The sequence below is a fragment of the Mugil cephalus genome, chromosome 12, assembly GCF_022458985.1.
Source record: "Mugil cephalus isolate CIBA_MC_2020 chromosome 12, CIBA_Mcephalus_1.1, whole genome shotgun sequence".
In the NCBI taxonomy this organism is placed as follows: Eukaryota; Metazoa; Chordata; class Actinopteri; order Mugiliformes; family Mugilidae; genus Mugil; species Mugil cephalus.
Window position 1 is genome coordinate 10,068,710 of NC_061781.1, and position 24,377 is coordinate 10,093,086.

General features: G+C 40.8%; 1 protein-coding gene across 1 annotated transcript in view; it reads right to left on the reverse strand.

Moving 5' to 3' along the window:
• The window catches only part of epha6 (eph receptor A6), a 164,431-nt gene that overhangs the window by 120,831 nt on the left and 19,223 nt on the right, over window positions 1-24,377 (reverse strand). Inside the window, exon 3 of the mRNA XM_047601591.1 lies at window positions 2,154-2,817. Coding sequence (XP_047457547.1) covers window positions 2,154-2,817 — 664 coding nt within the window. The remainder of the gene's footprint in view (window positions 1-2,153; window positions 2,818-24,377) is intronic.

The following is a 24,377-nucleotide window of genomic DNA, read 5'->3' on the forward strand; positions in this document are numbered from 1 at the left end:
GCCTGTTGATTGCGATGCAGCTGCGAGTGCAGCTGGGAAGCCTCGCCGACCTATGTCACAAGATGAATCGCAATCAACTGTACAAGGACATCTGGTTCTCGATGTTGAGAGTGGGAGGGGGGGACCAGTGAATAGTTTTGAAAGCCTCTTTTCGAAAGAGCAATAAGGAAGGCTGTAGTTTCTTAGTGATGTCAGTTCATTTTTGGAGCGGGGGGCAAAAATGCACCATGCAAAGCAGTTTGTGCCAATACGTCCATTTATCCTAATAATTCTGGTAAGCTGCGACTCAGTGCACATTGATCTGAAGTAATAATAAAAATCTGGAAATCTCTCAACTGTACATACATTACAGTCACGTGCATTCATTGACCTGACATCAGGGTTTACATGGTTTCAAAAGAAGTTCCACCGGACCTTCTTGAAAGTGGCTCGCCCAGTGGGTGGTGCTGCCAGCGATAAACCAAAGCTCACATCAGAGAGCTGAGGATCAAACTGCAACCAAGCCAGCTGAGGTAATCTGTTTCAAGGTAGCCCAGGGACAATATGGGTGGTAGACTACTGATATACCCATTCCTCATCACACAAACGAACGCATACACTTTGCTTTTTGTTTTGTTTTTGTATATATATAAATCATGCAGACGCACACTTTCAATTTTCGCTTTAAGAGAAAACAAATGGCAAGGCAGCCTTCGGTCCCAAAAATCCTCTGAAGACCCTCTGACCCAGGACGGCCAGCTTTAAAGTGGAGTCAGCACTATGTTTCCTGCCGTGACAGTTTTCAAATGTTCCACTCCTTATTTAGAACAAAACCCGACAAACACAACAAGATCTTCAAGAGTAAAGATGGACTAAAGTTCACCACCACAACTATGTAAGAACACCGTCCTTTACACAAGAATGAATTTGTACTAATTGTATTCTGAAGCATTCTTAGTCCTCATTCTTCTGTTTGTGTACTGTATTACTGTAGAAAGCACAGCCACTAATCATGCATGTACTTTAAACAAACCTACTGCAGCGTCTGCCTTGCAGAAAACCCCGCAGTAGCCAAAAGGTCAGCAAAAACAGGACAATTGTAAAAGTTGAAAAAGGACAAAAGAGTTAATGCACACACACACACACACACACACACACACACACACACACACACACACACACACACGCATCAGGGAACAAGATCATCAGGGAAGCTCTCCGCCTGCACATTAACAATCCTAAGCTCCCAAACCTTTCACATTATCTCATCTTAATGCCCAGAGAGTTAGCAGCTAGTAATGATGGAGGGAGGAAACGGAAAATAAAAGTGATAAGTGATGGTAGTGAAATGAAGAGGGGAGGGGAGGAAATTGAAAAAAGAAAGTGTTTGATGTTTGATTACACTACAGCAAGAGTGAGTGTTTACATGAACTGCAGGGGCTACTGGATGGGTAGATGGCAGCCAGCAGAATAGAGGTTATGTATGTTTTTTCTAGCCGCATGGATTGTTAAGACGCATGGAGTACATGGCCATAGTCCTGCACATATTACATCAGCCTCTTCGCCTATCTGTATCAGTTATTTATTTGACTGGCAGATGCATCAATACATATAGATTGAATAAGAAATTGACTCTCTGGCTGGGTTGTAGCACCATTCTGAATGTCTTGCCATGTTCGTGGGAGATCGTATGAACTATAAAAAAAATTGAGTGAATGGGATGAGGAGGGAATACACAGTGGATGTACAAGATAAGCATTTACGGTAAGACAGGTTGCAAGAGTGTGCATGGGCAATAGATATTTTTCTATGGGGTAGTGTAGTTGACTTTGGTAGTAAATTTAACAGAAAATATACACAAGTGTGAAATAGAAATAATGCGTGCATGTTTAACTTTGGGGAAACTAATCAGGGGAGATCGGATCTGACAAAGCAACAACAAATCAATAATGCATAGAGACCACATGTTAGTCATAGGTTGACTTACTTACATACTGACTGTAACCCATCAGCCAAAGCAAGGTCCACATACTGTAGCCCTAAACCAGGACGAGCTTCAGCAACAAATGTGTTTTGTGTGAGTATTGAAATTCTAGGTTAAATTTTCTAAGGATTGATGGATACTACGCTGAGGACAATGAAAAGCAAAGTAATAAAAAAAATGGAAAACTTACCAGCACATGAACCATCATTCTCTTCATACCCAACGCTGCAGACACATTTTCCTAGGGGAACCAGCCAGTCCCCGTCAGCTCCGCAGAACAGTTTGGGCGTGTCTCTTTCTTCGGCGTGGTCAATACAAGCCCCCCTCACTTCCACCAGGGAGGAAGAGTCCACGCGAGGTACTGTGTCTGGAAACGAGGCCAGGTTCCTCAGCGTGAACGGGCATTTCTTATAGTAAACCCTCACTGAAACCAAAGCAATGCAGGCGCCAATGTCCTGGAATGCCAAATAAAAGCCCTTCCTGGTCATGGGTCCCACTTCACGGACCTCCGTGTTGAGCTTGAGGATGCGATCTCCAAGGTCCATTTGAGTGAAGCTCTCGTCGGCAGCGATGGTGTCGATCTTGGTGTATTGCACGGGCTTGAATTTGACACCGTGGGCCTCGTCAGTCTCATGGTAGAAGAGGTTGAAAGTCTCCTTGCAGGTGCCCGATACCCAGGGTATGGAGTTGCAATCGCGCAAAGTGAAGCGAAGCTCCACGTAGATCTTTTGGGCAGCCTGCCGAGCGATCCAGTTGGAGCGAAGCCAGTTGTTCTGGTTGGGCTCCATCACGTTGCAAACCTGGAACGTATGGATGGGTCGGTTGTGCTCGTCCATCTCTGTGATGGCGTCCCACTGGAGGGGGAATAGAGTGAAAGGCAATGTAAGTAATTAAACGATAAGACCAGGAGTCTAAAGCCCCGCTAGCACCCCTGACAGGTGACACTGTTCAATATGAGAGTGACAGACTGAATTAACAACACACTGATTGTTGGGCTTTAAATGTTAATTTTGTCCTGAGTGCGGCACTTAAGAAACATCATAGGATCTTCAAGAGGATTCATCCCATTCACAGCATGAATGGAATGCATAAATTTCATTAACTTTCTGCCTATTAAAAAAAATCCTCTGAGCGTGGACATGTTAGAGTTTTATGTTTCTCGTGCACAACAGTAAATTCTACTCCAGTGGAATAGTCAGAAGTCTTGAACAGGACTGCAAGTGAAGAAAATGGGTTAAAAGCAACAGATATTACCGTGAATTTTCCCCATTTTAATTCTTACTGCATCAATTTATTTTTCTTTTCTAATTTTCGTTTTGTACTACTTCTGAAAAAATTCTAATTCTGGCAATCAGATGACCTCTTGTTAAAATGTAATTTGAATAAATTTCCCAGACAAAGAATCCTGAAAAACAGTGGATTAGGTCAATTTGAAAACTCTTGTTTCATATTGCTGAGAAAAATTGTCTTTTTTTTTCTTTTTTACACAGAAGACATTTTTATCACTCCATTCTTCATAAAATACATAATTTACACAATGCATTCAGCAATAAAATGTTAAACAAATCAGGCTGTGAATGATATGTTAGCAAACCTTCCTGATATAGAAATATATGGAGTGGAGTTTTGAGAAAACTGACATTAAAGAAATGTATTGCAAGATTCTGTAGTTATTTTGGAAACCAATATTATTGCCATATTTTAAAAGTAAGCATCACCAGTCATGCAAATTATTTATATATAAAGATACTTATTTTGGGATTAAGATATATTCTGAAATGTTCTCTTTATGCAAAACAGATAATGTCTAATGACATACACACTCATTTGCATACATTTACTGTACAGCTACTAAAATAAACAACTAAATGTGTATTTTGGATATTTTTGTTCCACTAGTCTGAAAAGTAGACATGCAAAAAAGAACAAAATCTCAAAGTTTTGATAGTATATAATGCATTATTTAGGCTTACTGTACTATAAAGTGTGTTAGAAAGACAGTGTGCCAACCCCAAGCCGAGTCTGCTGTCAAGAAGAAAATCATTAACAAACTAATAATCTGATTCCTTCAGTTCTACAGATAGGGCTTCTCCCAGAATTATGTGTGACTCCAGCTGCCGAGTCATCAGCTCTGTTTCTCTCAGGTCACATGATTAGGGAGCGCGGCAGCTCTGCGGGGTCATTGGGTTACCTGTCCCTGTGTTGACGGGAAAGAAGTTAATGGGGGTTTTTAGCCTCCTGGTCCTGCACCGCTCCCCTGGTTTTATTAGAGTGGGGACTGGCTACATGGGCGACCCCAAATCCACCCAACATCGACCTCCAAGAATCAAATTACCTGCCTGGGAAAAAGGGCTCTCAAATCACTTCGCTTACAATACAGCATTAGACCCTTAGCTAGCTGCAGCGTTTGCCTTTGTGTGTGTATGCCTTATATTTGAACTGATATTCAGGCTATTCTGCTTACAGGAGACTCTATATGTCTGGGGTACATTTTAAACTTACTGCTTACGGCTACTGCAAGTTTTCATACATTCAAATACACAAATCTTTTTCATGTAGACATCAAAACGTTAACCTGCCATTGCATCATGGGCAATGAACCCCGGCTCACTTTGGATTGCATTGTGCGCACCAGCACTGCCTCAACGCTTTGTCCATTGCGACATGTGAGAGATGCACTGGGAGGTGTAGGGAAGTGAGGAAGGCCAAGCAGAAAGCTATTAATTACTAATCAACACATCCTGTATCATCCTGTATTTAAAAGTGAGCTGACTGCATCACACAGGCACACATTTCTCAGGTCCAGGAGGAGAGATCCCTGACTAATTAAGGGTTGGAAAACAGCTCGTTTATAGGCAAACACATTCTAGAGGGCTGTGATAGACCTGCTGGTTAATTTACCAATACTATTTGCCTGATAAGCCCGCACATTTAATAAGTGTTTTTTTCACTAAGCCAAATATTACCGCTTGATGAGAGTAGTAATCAAAGCCTAATGTTTGCTTTCACATACTCATTATCCTTTTTAATAACATGTTCTAATTCAATCATCCAAAGACTACAGGCTTTAATCTGCTCCTCCCTCAAGGTGTAATTGTAGCACTGCAGTCAACCAAATTGATTTTGATTAGATGTGATGTTGCCCATCACAGGCGCACAATAAATTCTGTCGGGTCTTTTGGTGGAATACACGGTAACACTTTCTATGAAGGTTGTACTTATAATGCCCTATGAATGCACTCATAATGTTTTATAAGGTGTCTATAAAGCATTATAATGGTCATTATTACCATCTATACATATTCACAAGTCGTCATAACCAACTTCATGATGCATTATGACAACTGGTTATGAATGATTATAATTTTAATCTGAATAGTGCATTATAAATATGTCAATATCTGCCTAGTCACTTGTTAATGTTATGATGCATCATAACTACTTTGCTTTGCTAAATGTGCATAGTGATGCATAATGAGTTTTGACTTCGCCTATAGTGCTTTATATCTGTAGTTATAAGTATATGTAATAAAGTTATAATAATGTATACATCTCCCTACAGCACAGTCATAAACAGCTGTGCAATTTCATAAGTGCCAATTGTCAGCGCTAAGTAAAGTGACAAGAATATGACACTATTATTAACAGATATAAGTTACTATGAGTAATTAAAAGGTGCAATGAACTAAGTACTGAGTCTGGCATCTTTACCCCATATGCACAATGTTAATATCATAGGTGTTATTTGTCAGCTTTAGGTAAATTAGTGCAAATGAGGTGTTGTGGATATAAGACTATTATAAACAAATATGAGGCACAATGAAATGAGAGCCTGGACAGTAAAGACTAAAGGAATGCATTTAGTTCACTTTATTTTCATTTAAACCAACACACATAATCAGAATAATTATCAATGTTCTGAGCACATTACACAAACACATGAAACAGGCCACAAAAGTGGCACGGCGTGGTCCTAGAGATGTGGCTCTTAAAATCGCCTTTGGGTTGGTGAGGTGATTCAGGGTCAGAGGTCAGGAGATGGTTTGACAGCAACTACAAGAAGAACAGAGGCAAATCTTTAGTGCTCTAGCTGGGTTTGCTTTTTTATGCAGAAAGGTTTGATTGAAAACACACAAGCAGATCACGTTTTTTTGTTTAAAGCAGCCTAATGAGACAGTATGTTACCGCATATCGTGCAGGCACCGCAGATTACCCGCAGGTGGCTTAAGCTAGCTACACGAAAGTTACCAGACACGGCTATTTTTAACTCACAAATTAGATCGTTTTCATTATCTTGCATTTAATGATTGAAACCATTCAAAACCATTGCATTAATATATAAACGATGTGCTTCATGTAAGCAAAGTAGGACATTAGTTCACAAAACATTAGCAGGACAGAGAGACGACCTACCTGTCCTGGAGAGGACTCAGCGGAGAAAGGAAAGAAAAGCCGCTTTACGATTAGTACATACAGTCAATGCTTTACGACAGTGGGAGGAGCTGGGGACGGAGGTGGGTGGGTGGGGTCTGAGGTCAGGGGTCATGGACTAAAGAATGACATTTCTACAATAATAATAATATAAATAAAAACGATATTAAAATAATATCTGATGGCATTCAATAAACGCGGACATTTCTAGCGACCCTTTATAAAGAAGCGGTGTCACGGTGGATGTGAAACTGTCACGAAAATTAATCTATTGTTTGGTGCCTGCCGATTTTTCTCAAATTTTCATGCCGCTCGAAACGAATTTCAAACTGATGTATTTCAATTGGAAGTTATTTCGTGCTATGAGGACGACTGTCAATGTGACACTGCGCAATGAAGAGGTTTGATTTTATTTCATTTAGACTAGATTTGTAATGGTCTTATTTCGGTTTTTAATGTAACGTCAATTTTGCTGCAGGATTCGCCACTTTGAGATTCGAAAAAAAAATAATGGTTATTTGTTATATCGGTCTCTTATACAGGATCGCTAGAAATGTCCGCCTTTATTGAATGCCGTCAGATATTATTTTAATATCGTTTTTATTTATATTATTATTGTTGTAGAAATGTCAGTCTTTAGTCCATGACCCCTGACCTCAGACCCCACCCACCCACCTCCGTCCCCAGCTCCTCCCACTGTCGTAAAGCATTGACTCTATGTACTAGTCGTAAAGCGTCTTTTCTTTCCTTTCTCCGCTGAGTCCTCTCCAGGACAGGTAGGTCGTCTCTCTGTCCTGCTAATGTTTTGTGAGCTAATGTCTTACTTTGCTTAAATGAAGCACATCGTTTACATATTAAAGCAATGGTTTCAATCATTAAACGCAAGAATATGAAAACAATCTAATTTGTGAATTAAAACTACCCGTGTCTGGTAACTTTCGTGTAGCTAGCTTAAGCCACCTGCGGGTAATCTGCGGTGCCTGCACGATATGCGGTAACACAATGTCTCATTACGCTGCTTTAAACAAAAAAACGTGATCTGCTTATGTGTTTTCAATCAAACCTTTCTGCATAACAACAAACCCAGCTAGAGCACTAAAGATTTGCCTCTGTTCTTCTTGTAGCTGCTGTCAAACCATCTCCTGACCTCTGACCCTGAATCACCTCACCAACCCAAAGGCACTTTTAAGAGACACATCTCTAGGACCACGCTGTGCCACTTTTGTGGCCTGTTTCATGTGTTTGTGTAATGTGCTCAGAACATTGATAATCATTCTGATTATGTGTGTTGGTTTAAATGAAAATAAAGTGAACTAAATGCATTTCTTTTGTCTTTACTGTCCAGGCTCTCATTTCATTGTGCCTCATATTTGTTTATAATAGTCTTATATCCACAACACCTCATTTGCACTAATTTACCTAAAGCTGACAAATAACACCTATGATATTAACATAGTCATTTATAATATTGTGCATATGGGGTAAAGATCCCAGACTCAGGACTTAGTTCATTGCACCTTTTAATTACTCATAGTAACTTATGTCTGTTAATAATAGTGTCATATTCTTGTCACTTTACTTAGCGCTGACAAATAGCACTTATGATATTGCATAGCTGTTTATAACTGTGTGCTGTAGAGAGATGTATACATTATTATAACTTTATTACATATACTTATAACTACAGATATAAAGCACTATAGGCGATGTCAAAACTCATTATGCATCACTATGCACATTTAGCAAAGCAAAGTAGTTATGATGCATCATAACATTAACAAGTGACTAGGCAGATATTGACATATTTATAATACACTATTCAGATTAAAATTATAATCATTCATAACCAGTTGTCATAATGCATCATGAAGTTGGTTATGACGACTTGTGAATATGTATGGATGGTAATAATGACCATTATAATGCTTTATAGACACCTTATAAAACATTATGAGTGCATTCATAGGGCATTATAAATACAACCTTCATAGAAAGTGTTACCGAATACACTCACTGTGGAGTGCTTAAGCGCAACACCACCATAGTGAGACTCTGGGGGAAAGGAATGAAAGATCTGCAGATCATAGCTCAGGCCACGGCCTACACCTCACTGTCATGAGGGAACGCCATGACATATTTGAAAAGATTTAATCACGGGCACCATATCAGAAAGTTAACCAACATCATGTTCCAACATCATGAGTACATGTGACACTTTTTTCAAAACTTTTTTCTGTGGTTATTTTTATGCTAAAGTCACGGAGACAGAGACAGATCATCAGAATCAGATCCCAAAACGACCTACTGACCTGCATCTAAATCTTTCCAGTTAACCGCATGCTCCTCCCCACTCCTGTGCTTTTTTTTTTGTTTTAGCTTTCTGTCTACAGCTGAGTACACAGACGCTCAGGTTGCCCCTGCGGTGCTTAAATGTGCTGATTCAGTCCAGCTTTTGTGCCTTTTTCATTCTGATTTGACCACTTAGTCAGCTGTTGACCTGCAGAGGCGTCTGTAGGAGGAAAGATGCATCAGCACCCTCAGGGTCAAAGACTTTCTTTTAACAATGGTAAGCGCTACCGCTTTGGACAGTTCCCAAAAATAGAGGCCGGAGAGAACCGTGTCTCAGTTTAAAGAAAAAAAAAAAAAAAAAAAAACATTCCCTCACAGCAGACATGGGAGTCAAAAAAGGCCACCATGAAAATGGACGGTCGACAAGTATGAGCACGTCTATGTTGAAGATACTGAGTGAGGCTGGGGACAGGAACAGCAGCAATTAGGAACATTGTGTAGCTGCATCAACAGCTGCAAACAATACAGTACAACATAACAACTGTGTTACATAAGTCGTTTCAATGCTGTTAATTATGTATGTACAATTACCATGTAAATTGTGTGTATCTGTTAGCATTCCTTTAGACTAATCCGGGGAAGAATGGGATGTAAACAAATCTCCATTGCTGCATTGCGTCTCCCTACAATATTTACATGCTTGAATGCAAAGCTTCCTAAGAACTGTACAATTTTCTACATAACACCCCGTCTATGATCTATAAGAAATACAATAATTGTATTCATCCTCTGTCCACTGACGTCATGTTAAGTGTAGTGCTTTAGTTGAAGGGCAGATGAACAAGCCACTCTCCTACCCTCAGTGAACCAATGACTGTCACCACACTGCAGTGTATATACATTTAGAGATATGACTCTGAGGACCTCTCATAAGAACTGAAAGTCTTTGCATATGCTTGAACACGCACACGGAGCAAGGTCAGATATAGCCCTCAGCCTCCCTGCTCAGGACATTTTATTATAGCGCATCAGGTTTATCCTGTTCTAAAGAGCTAATAACTTGGTATGAAATAAAACATATTCCATCTATTAGACTGTATCCGTTAATAGCGAAGGGCTGCATGAGCAATGTGGCGCAGGGAGAAAAAGAAAAGAAAGCAGGAGACAGATGGAGGAGAGAAAACCGAAGTGCAGGGAGGTCTGGGTTCAAGAAACAGTTTTCATCAAAGGATACAAGGGAATTACTAAAGTAAGGAAACAATGAGATGAGCTTAACTGCCGCTGCAGATAAATCAGAGTGTCCAGTGACAGAGAGATTGTGGTAGCGATATCAGAGAGATTTGTCTCGCCGGGGTAAAACAATCCACTGTGAAAGGAACACACTGCTGCTCGAATCCCCGGCATTCACAGCTGATTTAAAGGCCTCGAGGACTTTCACATCTTGTCAGGTGGCTGATAATGTCAGGCAGCTGTGTTCTGTCTGGCAGCGCTTTAGAATAAGTCACCGAGGCTTTGCATTTACAAAGCTGAGGTGTCCTTTGTTTCTAAACTGTCTTGCAAGCGAAGCAATAAAATGTATTTCCTCTTAATTGACTTCAAAATAAAAGGAGCATTTCACTGACATCACACTTTTAAGCTAAAGTCCGCAGCCTTCTCAGTCCGCTCCATTGTGTGCGTGCACGCTGCTCATTTGTAATCTCGGCTTGTGCCAAGCTCTTTTTCAAAGTGGAAAACTTTAAGTGAAGCCTTGGACACCTCACTACCTTGCCATCCAGCCTTAACATGCATAATTGAAAAATGGTCAGAAAATGAGGTTGATTGATTGCAGCCTGAGACCAAGGGCTTTATAGTCCATCTCCCTCACCCTTGCAAGAGAGCCAGTCATTTTATTGGTCACTCGCCCAGGGGTGAGCTCCTTTTATTAACACTGTGAAACCCGAAGCCCTGTCGAGGCCTGCACTTATAACTATAGTGTCATAACTGCCGCAACTCATCCTTCAATTGAAATTAAACATTTAGCGATCCTAAACAGGTCCCGCCACCTGGCTGAGTGTGGGGCTGTAAAGCAAAAGAATTAAACACGTTTTAAAAGTCAAATGTTCCTCTATGGGAATGACAGCGTGTTATGACCCACTATAAAAGAATTAATAATTATATTACTGACAGCGGGCTAGGTTAAAGAGTGGTCCTTTAATAGGCTTACCATTAGACCGGCAGGAGATGGGGACGGTGACAAAATGAATTCCTTTTTCAGATTTGAAATCTGGTTTGTGTGGAGAGATCCTTTTGTGCAATTAGCTACTGTCACAGTGAACAAACTGAGGAGTGGGAGTAGGAGGCCACTAGAGATAAAACTACCAGCTGTTACATCAATACCATGAGAAAGAGTCAATGCATGAGTAGAAGAAAGAGAAATTCCCACACTAATTGACACAGATGACCACATTCAGTGGCAAAAACAAACACACACCTGTTCAAATCCAGTTTAAACAATCCATAAAGCTCAGCCATAGCTCAGCATTCAATACCATACCATACCATACCATACCATACCATACCATACCATACCATACCATACCAATGCCATAGTCTCCTCCAGACTGGTCTCTAAGCTGTGTGACCTGGGTCTGGATCCTCCCTGTGCAGGTGGCTTTACAGCTTCCTGACCAGCAGACCACAGGTGGTTCGAGAGGGTCACCACACTTCAGCCCCCCTCACTCAAGACTGGATCCCCCCAGAGCTTCTGTACTCTCTGTACGTACATAACTGCAAGGCCACGTCATCATCAAGTTTGCGACCAGCTCCTGCTGGATGTCAGCAGCAGGGGGACTTCTATCTACTCATCACCAGCAGCTCCGAGGTGGACAGAATGGGCACTTTCAGATAGCTGAGTGACCATCTCCCAGGACCTGTCATGGACTCAACACTTGAACACCATCATGAAGAATGAAAGGCAGCGTCTCCACCACCTTAGAGACTTTAAGCTCCCTCTCAAGGTGCTGAGGAACTTTTATACCTGCGCCACAGAGAGCATCTTGTGTGGGAGCATCACCTGCTGGATTAGAAACTGCACCAGGCAGGACTTCCTGGCCCTCAAGTGTGTGGTCCGTTCAGCGAAGCAGACCATCAGAACCCCCCTCACCTATCTGCAGGACATTTATACAAAACACTTCTCCTGTAAGTGGTTCTAATGTTGTGGCTGATCGGAGGAATATATTATATGTCTTTGTATTTAAATAATAAAGTCACACCTTCTCAAGTGGTAAAGTTACGATTTAAGGGGTCAAAGAACTGTTTTCGAGAGGAGATATAAATTTCCCATGGGTCCAAGACAGGACATGGAAGCTGTGCAGTGTACAGCTAAATCACCACTGTTCACTTCAGGTCTCAGGAGATTAAATCTCAACAAATCAAAATTTATAATAAAATGTCCTGTTGCCTCATCCATCTTACATAGAGCAAGACTTGAGTCGTACTCTTCACGCATGCACTTTGTCAGCGGCGCCGTGGTACGTTTTCTCTTGAGCCTTCTCCTCTGAATTAAAACAAAGATAAGGACCAGAAGCGGAAGAAAACACTTGGCCGGCACACACCGCAACGGCCCAGATGGGGTTTTTGTTTGTTTTTTTGTTTGTTTTGTTTTTGTGTTTTCCAGTCAGACATGTCTATGTACATACTTGCATGCTGCACCAGACAAGGGGTGTCTCTCTGTGTTGTTTTATTTCTGTTTTACTTTTATTTGCTTGGCATTCAACATCACATCACAACAACCATTTTATCGTATTACAGACTTTCTTTCTAGAGTGACCTCTAACTTCCACTTCCACATACCCAAGTGGTTGTTGTACATCTAAATATATAATTCGTTCAGACTTTAATCCACTGTTGTGGTGTCGTAAATACATCACTTCATTTGAAGGAGCAGATTTTCTATTATATTAATTCTTGCTAATAAAACTCATTAACACAACATTCTCACAACAGATTGTTCACTGCTATTTTAGGGGGACACAACATTTCTTAATACCTGCCACTGCCTTCACCACTAAAATGTAATGTCAGTGAACACATTGAACACAATTAACCTATTTGCCTTAAGACTCTCTGTCTTTCCCCCGTCTCCCCTTTCTACTGTTCTTCTGTGATTTATTAATCTCTGCTTCTTCTGCATCTCTCTTTCTATCCACTCAGTTTCCAGCAGCTGTCCTCTGTTTGTCTTATTCTATCTGCCTGATGCACTTTCTATCTCTTGTCCGCGTATACTTCTGTGTATGTAAATTATTCTGTTTGTGTGTTGCCACGGTCGCTCAAATTGAGAGATTTGTCTTTAATCCCAGAGCTTCCCTTTGTGATGGATGAAAAAAAGAGTCTCCAGTCACAGGAGAACTTCGAGTCAACTTTTTGACGTTATGAGAAAAGAAGAAAATAAAACGGCTGCAAAACTGAGTGACAAATTGATGAAAAAAATGTATAACTACATAGTTTAATAATCACTGGCTGGAGATTTTGACTGCAAGAGATGTGAATAAAGTCATCCTCCCCTAATGGTTGACTATATTTAATAAGATTTAGTGTCAGAAACTCTGAAATTATTATTATTATTTTTTTATATTAAAAGTGGTTCATTCACTCACTCACTCAGAAAATTACACTTGACAGGATATTAACTTCCCAGGTTTGCAGAAACAAGCAACCGCTACCACGTTTAAATAGTAAAAGTGATCTGCCGCAACACTCAGCCTCAGTCGATGTCCTTATATGTGTGAATGTGATCAGAAAAGCTCACGCGTGTAAATCTGTGTGCGTCAGAAGTTGCTCTATAGAGGACTCATTAGGGACAAGCCCGGCTTAAGATGGATAATTCAGTCAATATCTGGCAACCTCCGCGGAGACATAGTGTTTAACTGCGCACCAACAAGTAAATCCATAGTTTGATTGGAGAATTATGGAAATAGATTTTTTTACTGCTTACTTTGGGACTTCCAATTAAATGACTAAGGCCGTGCCTATGATGAATATTGACAGGACTTGACAATGCACGGAAACCTGCATAACAATAGTGAACATGTCGGAAAATCTTTTACACTGACGCCTTAGAGAAATGAGAGAGACACAACGTTTTGCATATGACAGCACAGCGGTGGAACTATTTATCATGCCTGTATAGTCAATAATGATAATGTTTAGTGGTCATCATGGCAATCATGACTTTCTCTTATTTATTCAATGTCTCTTTGCAGCGTAGAGGGAAACCAGGCGACTGATGGGGGACCAGGGCCAGTGGGAAACAATTTTTACAACATATAGACCAACACACTAATTTGGTCATAAACTAAAGTTACTACGAATATGCTTCTAAGGTTTTAATGAAATAGCTTGAAAAATAAGTAACCATGGTATATTAATACCCGACACGTAATCTGGAAGTGTGGTTTTGTGGTTGTAAACTTTATATTGATAAACATGGATAGAAATTGAAATAATGACATCGATCCGCTTAACATAAAGTGAATCCTCTTTCATTTTCATAGCCGATGTCAAACTACACACTTTACATACAGTATGGACATAACTGCTCCTCGTCTTGTAGTCAGGTTTATTATTTACTACATGAATCATGTGGCTGTGTGTGTGGGATAAAAAAGTAAAAACATGAATGAACTCTCCTTTATGCTAAATGCAAAAGGCACTAGTTTATTTGACTACAAACTACATGTCGACCAACTATACTGAAAATATTAGAAGTGTTAGACATTTTCCCTGAAGAGGAAAATCACTGGTGCTGTGAGGGGGAACAACCCCGAGCTACCATCTGCTCTCCTTTCAAGTTTGTTTTGACCTCAAGTGTCAAGGTTGCTTCTAACCCTAGGGATGTCATTCCCATAAGTTTATTTCACTATAGGCTGCAGCATCAGTTCAGAAAGGCGGAAAACCAGCCATTATATTTGCTTACAACGCCAAGAAACAAAAGAACTAGCCACACACCACAGTACAGTGGAAGTGTGTCTATTATTTGATGTAGGGAGATCTGAACCCCCAAACCTGAAACTGCAGAACAAACAAGAAGAACTGAAGGAGGGTGTTTTCAGAAGAAAAATGCTTACAGCTCCTTAGATGCTAAGGTACAGGAACTCCCAGCAGATCAGCCACAGCAGGACTGGCACAGTCAGAAACTGACCTGTCAATCTGTAGTCCCACGGAGTACCCACGGGGAAACTGCCTCCATTATGTTCTATACAGCTGGGTCCACTAATGTTTGCTTGGACCTCTTTTTAGTTTAACTTCTGAGGCCCTGTTTATAAAAACTGGCAACATTCCTACACCTTTAGTCCACATTACAGTTACCCTTATACCCCCTTATATTAAATCTGAGAGTCTGTACTGTAAGACAGTATATAGCAGTGGCAGTCACACAGAATCATAATCTAGTAACATTGTAGATTTCTTCATCAACACATACTTAGCATTAATTATGGACTGATGGGGTGAACTATATAGAGACGTATTAAAGTCTCCTTATTAGTGTGAAGTGTCAGAAGAACAGTGTGCAAGATTTAATAGATCACTATTCTTAGATACTATCAGGAACATTTTGCCCTATCACAGCACCTTTGTCTTCTTTAAAATGCACTGGTACAAAACTGCAAAAAAGAAAAATTGACAACTAATTTATGCATCGTTTTTCATTTCTCTTGGCCTTAAACACTCACCCTGGGTCATATTTTTTTTTGGCAGATTTACCACAAATGAGCACTAAAAATAGGGAATGCTGCCCATCAAAATAATTGAAACAAAATGACCCAAACCTACTACTATGAGCACAGCCTTCAACGGCATATCAGTGAAAACCAGAGCATTCTGCTTAAAATGAGATTTGTAAGCTGGATGCATTTTGATCAAGCTCTTCATGGATATCTGTATGTTTGGCTTGTGTTCACGGGGGAGAGATTCATCAATTAAAACCAAGTAAGACCCGCATCACTCTTCTACACCCTCACTCTCTCTCACACACGCACGCACGGAGTATCTCATAGCCGTCAGCAGCACGCCCCTAAATCAATGGGAGCAAGTGAACAGCGGTGAGCAAATGAAATCCAAAGACCCTGTGCTCCTCTCATGCCAGCATCCATCACAGTGGATGGCTGGCCAGCAGGATGGAGCCGGAGCACCCATCCGTCATCCCCACTGCGCTCTCACAAAGTGACACCCTGTTGGTCATGGCCTCAGTCATCCTAGTCAAAGATGGCTGAGGGCACTGAAGATGGAGTCAAAACCAAGTAACATTCTGGAGACTGCCGATGTTGGGCCGATGTGTGGGGTCCACAGTTACCCTCTTTGTGTGAAAGTCATTTTGAAGAAAAAAAAAAAAGAAAGAAATCAATGGGACACGCCTAAATCACACAGATTACGTGTTTCCTCTAGAAAGTTTTCTGGCCGAGGCGTAAAAGCCCCTGAAAATTAATGACAACCACTGAGAGCAAGACTAATAAAATTCTGTTAAGTGCTTGCTGCTCCCCTGAGGCACATCTGATTGCAGGTTTAACAGACTGTTGAATAAAATCCCCCCTCTCTGCTGGGCCGATTGCTCCTTTGGTCAGACATTGACACTATAATAACACCAACACTGGTCAGCAAGGGCCCTCCACAAATATCAAAGGCCTGGACACACCAATTAGACATTCATTACCTCCTGAATGTCTAATTATGTCTCCTATGTCTGGATTAAAAAGTTTTACTTGAACGCACACCAAAGACTACCAATGGTCAGCTAGAACCTACGTTCTGCACCTGCGTGACAGGGAATAACTATACAATAACTCTGCATACTAGGAGGTGGCAGTAGTCTGCATTCACCATTCAAAAGGGGGAAGCAGAAGAGCTATTATCTAGCTGGGAGGCTGGGGAGATCTACAAACCATCGTACAGATATGGCCGTTCCTGAACCATGCTGATCAGCTTACCCACAGTTATTCATTCTAGATTTTCGCATTCTTGTGATGATATAGTATGTGTATTTAAATGTTCAAAAAAGATAAAGATGTCTTATCCAAAGGCAAAAGCCCTCATCCGAGTCGCTTCATCAATTCTAAAGGGCCTGGTGAGGAGTTGAGGTTCAAATAGGAACATCTGTATGGCGTTGCCCATCAGATAACTTATCTTTTATGTTTCTCTTCTAGCATGCCAGTACACTTAGATGAACAGTCAATCAAGGTCATCTTTCTCACTCTTTCTCTGCAAGCAATTAAAAAAAATTGAACTGGGAAAACATTTTCAGATGGGTCTGATTAGTGGCAATGTTACAATATACACTGAAAAAACAGCACTGGTGTGCCAGGGACCTAACAATATACACACTGACACGGAATAACCTTTGCTTTCTTTACTTTAATACAAAAACTTCTCCTGCTTTAATAAACTTGTTTGGACAAGCAATACTTCTTGAGGCGAGGAGGGCAGCTTCAACAAACTGAGCAAACTGCCCCAAATCTCAGATCTAAGAGAAGGCAGACCAAGCAAAACAAAGCAGCTCACATCTCAAAGAATACAGCTTAAGTTATTACACGTTTTGTCCCTCTGTGTCACCGCGGACAATCTTTTCAGGGAGCGCTTGTATAAACCTGCTTGTGGTAAACAAAGTGTTATGTTAGGGCACTGAGGGCGGAGGAAGACAAATAAGATAGCACGTTCACGTTTCCAAATGTATTAAAACTGCCAGTGTTTGAAATATCATCTGGCATGCACACAGAGGCAGTGGAGAAAAAGGAAAACTCAACGAGGGAAAGGAATGAGGAGTTATGTGACAACGACTCCACTAGTCCAACGATGAGAGCCATCCGTCAAGGTTTTATTTATTTCCTGCATAATGTAGCTCATCTGTGTGAAATGAATTTGCCTTGTAAAGCCAAATATGTATTTTCCTTAACATGACACTGTAGTGGGTGGTGATAAATGTCATTGTTGTAACAGAAAATGATAAAATATTACTGCCACTTTACATGGTAATATGAGGAGATGGTCAAAGCAGCATCCATAGACATTCAACATGTTTAACTCTTCCAACACCTTATGGTGTCTTATATTAAATTTAACAATAGCTGTTCCAGTAATGCACTTATGTAATTTAGCAGAGCATAATATCTATTACAGTTGGGGCCTCTGGAGGGGGGTCCAGTCTATCATGTGGCTGTGCACGCCATTACTTACTCTTTCTGTTGCTGTATGGATCAACCAAGTCTGGCATTAATGGCTTAACCTTTAACCTTTATTTCAATGAACAATTGAAATTGGTATTTTGACAAGCCTCATTTCCTTAAGTCAACGAGCAAAATGGAGTCGAGACTGTCCTTCAAGTAAAGACTTCCCGGTTTCACGCACTGCATCACAAACATCTACCCTGCCAAAGTGTCCTTCAGTAAGAACAGGAACACTGACGGTAGTGATTCGGTGTGCAGCTTCATTTGAAACCGATATTGTGCATTTTGGAACCAGAATCCTTCTGGCTTCCATTTATTTTTGTTTGTGGTGGAGCAGAAGTGATCGATTACATCTGAGCGGTCTCTGCTTGCATGCAGGTAAACACTCTGTTTGTCTAGTAAATAACGAAAGGAAAGCTGTAGTGGTAGAAAACGGCGCATGGAACTGTGGGTTGTAAACAGTAATGTGAATAAGCCGCAGGATGTAATCCAAATATCTCATGGCTACTCCATACGTTCCAGTATATTAGCTGTTTTCAGTTGATAGCCAACAGATTCCCCTGTGTGTGGCCAAACCTGGCATCTGACATATCAACAAATTTGTGTGACATGGTACCCACCATACTTAAGGTTTAAATAATGTGACTGGCTGATATTGGGATTTCTTTTGTTTCTGACTTTCAACCTATCAAATCCTGTCTTTATAGCTACTGGGGTTTTGATGAATTAAATGCAGCAAACACAATCAAGTAATAAGGTACGAGTTCTATCCAGCGATGAAACGTTGTCTTTGAACCAACTTCCACCTTCATAGGAATATCTCACAGATGGTGAGATCCTAAGCTATTATGAACACACAATATCCTGTGCCAGTCTTCATAAACCACATGTCAACAAAACGCTTCCTATCGGCAGGATCAACCCTGGTTAAGGGTGTGAACCTTGTCTCCCTCTGAACCTCTTCTTCTATATCTCATTTGCCTAAACGGTGATATGTCACTCTCCTCCACGCACACTGACTGTTTCTCATCTGAGCTGACACAGACCGGGGACCTTGCTTCCCCCACCACCATCACCAGCTCAGAAAAACTGTGCGTGGGAAAATGGGGGGGTTGGAGGAGCTAGTCGTTTTACATATCTATTTTTGCCAGAGAGTCAGGCAGGCAGTCTGGAATGTCAATGTGTGGCTCAGCAGCCTCTGACTGATGTGAGATCACAGTGACGGCTGCACACAGTGGTACAACGAACACACACACACACACAGACTTTGCCAGGGGGGGGCGGAGGCAAGGTGCAACCATAGACAGTTTAGATAAGAACAGGTCACCCAGGTAAGGGAAAGTACATGATACAAACTCAGACAGATATTGTTTACTCAAAAAGTCAATTCAATGTCAGCTAATATATCTGTAATACCCCAAATGAAAGGCTAGCTCTCAGAAGGTTATTGGGTGCTATTGTAAATGTAGTGCTTAACTTTCGTGTCTTTAATTAACAAAAGGTTTCTCTGAGACTTTCATTTCAGTGTACCTTTGAACTTAAATAACAGACCTTTTCAGAAATATTCTCTTTCATGGAGGGGTATTCAGATCAGCTCTCAAACCTGATGAGTCAAATTCAGGGACATAACTGGTGTCAGCTTTTGCTAAACACTGGAATCAATGATAAAGACAACTCTGGCATTTCAAACTGAAGGAAAGGTCACCAGTATCATCATCATCTTCTTCTTCTTCTTCTTTCTTTTTTCATTTCTCTCTCCCTCTCAGTCCCAATTCAATTAAATCCAAATCTGCTTTATTGGTCTCACAAACAAGACACCTGTTGTATTGATTGAGGTAATGTAATATTATGCTGCCACCAAGTATCGATGATGGATGTGATGAAACCAACACAGTTGTTTCCAGCAAAGTCAGTAAAATGAGATCTCCATGGCCTCTTGATGGCTTAATACGGTCAATAAACACATTTTCCTGTTCTGATGTTATAGGCAGTGTAGAAACCCCAAACAAATCCTTGTTAAACGTCCCATTTGGTATATATTTCCAGCTGAAAAGCTCTTAAAAATGACACATCAGAGAACACCTGAAGATGAGTGACAATTTAACAGGAGTAATAGAATAGCTACGTTATCTGGAGTAACATAATAAATATCACCTCACTTCCACCGTTTCATTTAGGTAATTATACAATCCTCCCTCTGCAGACATGAAACACAGACAAACACACCCACAACACTCTGCCTCTCGCCTGTTTTCACAGTCTGCTGCTCTTTGTTAGGAGGAGGCTGTCACAGAGACAGGGAGAGTGAGAGAGGGGAGAAAATAAAGAAAGCAGAGAAAGATATCAAGAGGATGATGTGAACAGTCACGAGACAGTAAGAGGGGCAGACATGGAGTCATAAGGAAAGGCAATACTGAGCCGTTAGTAAAGGCGTGTGGGGATCACATAAATATGTGTGCTTGGCAGAACTTATTGATCCTTGAGAGCCAAATATTCTCCCAAAATTCTTTAGCAAAAGAGCATGTTTTGTGATTAAAATTGATCTTTAAGAGGAGGATTGCTTGAGACTTAGCACATAAGAGACTTTCGCACATTCACACATAGGTGTTAGACAAATATTCACAGTTGCAAATCCATCAAAATTTAAGACAATGCGCAAAATTGAATCCAGACTGAGTGGATCCTACTAAATCTGCTGATTAGTTTTATTCTTTATTTATTTTTTTATTCTTGTTGATGTGATTCTGCTCGTGCAAGTACCCAAAATAAGAGAAAATAAAGAAAGTCTTGATGAGAGGAAGTTGTAGACCTATAGCCAGTGTGAAAAGACCAAAACTGTTCAGAAGACGGCTACTTACAACACAGGAAAAATCATATAGAACCTATCTATGCCCATTTATGGCAATACATTATATCTCTGTACCATTTGTGTTAGTAATAAATGAAATACAGTTGCATTTATACACTTAGTTAAGTGGTTATGGAGCATAAAGACCTTTGTAGAAGAATTTCCTTGGCCTACAGAAAGTAGGGTACAGTAGCGATGAAGTTCTTATCACTGTCTGGCAGCCCAGTTCTTCACCATCCTGAAAGATGGGGCAACCCCCCCAAGTCTTGTTACCACCATGACCGCATGGACCTACTTGGGTGATAAGCCCTTGAGACAGATGTAGCGGATGACTGCATGAAGGCCGGCCTTGTCCATTTTCTCAGACAGTGCTGGCTTATGAATTAGCATTTCCAGCGTATCATGTCCAAGGTTGACAGGGGTGAATCCCAGTACACGTGGAATGAGAGACTAGTCTATCACCGGACTGACACGTATGGAATTACTCCAGAGTTGGTCATTATCGGCTTCTATGGTCTGTCTTAAGGGCTCTTTGATTGATGTGCACGTATTGATCTACACTAACCTATAGCACTGTGTACTGTACGTGACCATGGTATGAGAATTGACATGTGGACTTTCTGATGCTTTGTGTCAGTTCACGGTACTGTACCCACCATGCCACACACTAAAATCAACACTACAAACTTTGCACAATGCCCAACTACCATACTGGTGGCTAGTAGACACCCATTCAGTACAATAGGCACAAATTTATGTTTGGTTTTGTTTTTTTTAGTTGGAACGGTGTCTCGCCCTGACATTTTGGGAACAGCCACGTTAGCTAGCTAATGCATTCAGAATTCAACTGACCTGCCTGCTTGTGCAGACAGCAGCTGTGCAATTGGGTTGCAGGCTACCGGGTTGCACTGGCAGATGGGTTGTGTAGTGTTTCATAGACGATATGCATGCTTGGGAAAACTCAAATAAGCACACAAAAGGTACAGATACGTGCACTGTGATTACAGTATCTATATACTGTATACAGTATCTCATCTCATCTCCAACTACCACTTGTTCTCACTAGGGTCATGGGGGTTACTGGACCCTATCCCAGCTGTCTACATACATATATAGTCTATAAATATATAGTTAAGTTATATATAAAAACAACTAAGTAAAAGGGCACATGGAAATGGCCTTGAAATATGGGTGGAACTTTGGAGAAAGTGGAGTGTTGGCAAGTATGTTGTTGCAGTCTCTTTCTGGTAACAGTAGGAGACATCTTCCCTTAGCAAAGCCATCTGACTCCAGTCTGTAAGGCTTAAACAAGCCTGACTGGAAATAAGTGCAGACTGTACGGGATTGTCTGGCCAGCTCGATCAATTAGTATATAGCGAGCAGCAAAGAGATAGACGGAATAGAGCATGCGGTGAAGTAAGGCTTTCAGCACGCTCAGAATTTGTATAAAATGTTAAGTGCATTTTAGAGCGCTTGCCAGACTAAACATCCATCTCCAGTGAAACCCTATACCCTTAACAGGAACTATCCTCTGACCCCAAATGCCCCCCCCCCCCCCCCCCGAATCGACCTTTTTTTCTGAGTACGGTCCAAGATCTAGATTGAAATTAGACCAGAGAGCTGAGAAAACACAAGTACAAACTGTTGAGCCCCAGGGTTTACTCCATTTCACTGACGAAAGAGAAACGGGAAACCCACTTAAATCAACTTCTGAGCTACAGAATAAAGTTTTCCACTTCAAACTCAACTTCAATTTCAGTGGTTACATGCATAAACCTGGCTTATACAACACTGAAACCGACAGTTTTAGTTACTTCCATCCCATGATTGATTGTTTGCCAGTGACTTTGGCGCTTAGTTCAGTGTTAACTTCGATATATATTTTAAAGGGGAATTGAAAAGTTGTTTTTGTTTTTTCTTTTTTTCCCTGTCAAATTAGATCAAGGGAATTTACCATCATTTGGGTGGATTGATACCAGTGAAGGAAGGGGGGAGGATTGGTCAGGCAGTTTGTCCAGCAGTGCTCTTGTAAATCTAACATTTTTAACAACATGCAGTACAACTCCTATCCATCCACACCCACCACTAGTTTGAACTGGGACTGAGGGAGTTTGGGAGACATACACACTGAATCATATATGGATTCTGTTCAGCTGATGCCGTTTTCTCAGGAGCCTGATGTTGATGTACACTCGATTTGACTAGCAATACGTCCATCCCTGAAACTGGCAAATCTCTCCCCATCATCCTTCATTCATAAAATTGGGGTATACACGTACATAAATGGATATAATGTGAATCAATTCAGAAGTGATCTGACCTTTGGAATAGGTAGGGAAACCACTTACATTTTCAACATTACAAGATGCATGACCTTCAACTGCTGCAGTTCAAATTACGAGTCTATTATCTCTAAGAGTGAAAATTCATAAATCGTTCTCAGCCTTTCATAGGCCAAAAAATGGCATGCAAGTGCAACCAATTGTAAAATAAGTTATGAATGCTCCATGACGTCACCCTTAAGGGCGGCAAAAGCTACAACCCTGTCAGTGACGCCAGCAACATTATCACATATAATACAGATATAAACATTCAGATATTATTTTTTAGTGCCAGCCTATAAACTCATTTGTTTCGGTGGTGAAGCTGAACAAATTAAAACTGAGCTCTATGGGACAACTTGGTTTTAGTGGCAGACTCAAGTGGCAATTTGCAATCTACATAAGTAAGAATTTTGGCTAAGTGATAAGTGTAGAGGTGAGCTGTTGCTTATTCGCTCTTGATGGCTTAATACAGTCTATATACACCTTTTCCTGTTCTGATGTTGTAGGCACTGCAGCCCCACTATAGAAACCACAAACAAATCCTTGTTAAACGTCCCATTTGGTATATATTTACAACTGAAAAGCTCTTAAAAATGACACATCAGAGAACCCCTGAAGAGGAGCGACGATTTAACAGGAGTAATAGAATAGCTATGTAACATCATAAATATCACTTCATTTCCACTGCTTCATTTAGGTAATTATACAATCCTCCCTCTGCAGACAGGAAACACAGACAAACACACCCACAACACTCTGCCTCTCGCCTGATTTCACAGTCTGCTGCTATTTGTTAGGAAGAGGCTGTCAGAGAGGGACTGGTGTACATGGTACTTCTAAATAAGTAAGATTTTTGGCTAAGTGATAATTGTAAATGTGCAACATTTACAAATGACCTGTATCAACAGAGCGATATCATATGTCTACTACGGATAATGTATCTTCTGCTTTAGCTTGCCACTTCATTGACTTCATCTGTCAAACAGTATAAAATGTCAGCTTTGTGTTGATCAATCACAGTTTGGAACATTTTCTTTTCCATTTGATGGTGTCGGGCTGGATTTTCTTCTATGGCAGCTCAAGACCAAACAACAACACGCAGCAGGTTAAGATGTAGTTTTTTCAGTAACATCAAAAATGAGATAACACAATATATACTATGGACTAAGACACAATTCCTGGAGTTATACCTCAGTGTGCGGTGTGTATACATGTGTGGTCTTGCATGCGTGTGTGTGTGTGTGCGCGCGCAAGTCTTCCTTTGGTTTTGTATCTGACCACAGAGAGTGTGACAAATGGATGTGTCAGAGCTTGATGGAGCACTGCGA